The sequence below is a fragment of the Candida theae genome (assembly GCF_024610275.1).
Source record: "Candida theae strain CBS 12239 chromosome Unknown scaffold176, whole genome shotgun sequence".
Taxonomy (NCBI): domain Eukaryota; kingdom Fungi; phylum Ascomycota; class Pichiomycetes; order Serinales; family Debaryomycetaceae; genus Lodderomyces; species Lodderomyces theae.
The window spans coordinates 1-1,449 of NW_026261414.1; the positions used below are offsets into that span (position 1 = coordinate 1).

The 1,449-nt window shown below is 39.1% G+C and overlaps 1 protein-coding gene across 1 annotated transcript; it reads right to left on the reverse strand. All coding sequences in view use genetic code 12, as the record gives it.

Annotated features, from left to right (window-relative positions):
* Positions 1-234: 234 nt before the first annotated feature.
* KGF57_001955 (uncharacterized protein) lies at positions 235-726 on the reverse strand (the record flags this gene model as incomplete). Its single annotated transcript, XM_051751215.1, has 1 exon — positions 235-726. A coding segment is annotated over one exon (492 nt), but the record flags the coding sequence as incomplete, so codon positions are not given.
* Positions 727-1,449: the final 723 nt, after the last annotated feature.

Here is a 1,449-nt window from a genome sequence, read left to right on the forward strand (position 1 = left end):
CATCAGAACACTACGATTTTAAAGCACGATATAAAAGAAAATGACGTTGATGGTACAAAGAATTATGTGGGAATTATTAAATGGCTATGGATTCCAAATCTGAACGCAAACCCACACCTCTGATGCAATGAATGCCACAGTTGCAACAACAAAAAAAAAGATGCCTAGGGAATACCTAATGTATAACCAACTCAGGTGAAGTCTTGATGAAATGGAGTTGTGCCGAGTATCTACAGAAAGGACCGAATTTTGAACTGAATGTGGTGGTCTTAAATACCCATGCGTATCATTCGCTCCAGGACCTGCTTCGGCGGGGGTCGTCTGTGCGGTGATTTGAGTATTTGACCCGGTGTCTCTCTCTTGCGAGTTATTTTGTTCATCTAATACATGCATTTCAAATGTAGATCCGTGTTGCCTCTCGCCATTAGCACCTCGATTGGTAAAACACACTTTTATGGATTTTATAATTTGAGCACAGGCTCTCATAAATGACAGGTCTTCTCCATTATGTGAAGCACTATATTGTGCTTGTCTTTCCGCTATGTTCTTCTTTTTGAATCTAGCCAACTGAATCAAAATTGCCACTAATATGTAAAGTACAAGTATGGTCAAGACAAAAACTGCAGTGGCAACCCCTTTGCCCTCTTTCTGGCACACCGCCGAGACAGCAGTTTTTATCGAGTCGAAAACCTTTTTGAAGAATTGTGAAATTTTGACTCCGCTCATGTTGTTGGGAATACTTCTAATTTGAAATATTTCTTAATGTGGTGACAGTATTATGGAAGAAATGTATGGAGGTGGAAATAGGTAAGTGTGTGTGGAGCTATGGAAACGGAGTGGATAGAACTTAATATTAAGTTACCAAAGGTATTCTGAAACTATCTTTTTATCCCATCACGAAATTATTATGTATCCAGAGTTGCAAAAAAGGNTAATGTGGTGACAGTATTATGGAAGAAATGTATGGAGGTGGAAATAGGTAAGTGTATGTGGAGCTATGGAAACGGAGTGGACAGAACTTAATATTAAGTTACCAAAGGTATTCTTGATTTGATATTTACTTAGCATCCTGAAACTATCTTTTTATCCCATCACGAAATTGTTATGTATCCAGAGTTGCAAAAAATGGTATGTGTGACTTGTTTTTGTGTCATAAATGNTTGTGTCATAAATGCTCACCACTTTCCTCATCCTATATTCAGTGTGTGAGTGCTTCAAAATACGCATCGCTTACCCTTAGCAAAACAGTTTTTGCCCACTGAGTAGAATGAAGCTCTCTGATTTACCATTTGAGATAATTGCAAGGACTCTCCCTATTGATGAGCACCTACTTGACCTACCCGATACCGTTCTTTTCCCCTGGCTCAATTTGCTACCGCAGAGACAATGTTTGAAGATGTTGGCTGAGAAAGGGGTAGGCTTAGGTTTGGCACAAAAAATATCCAACGG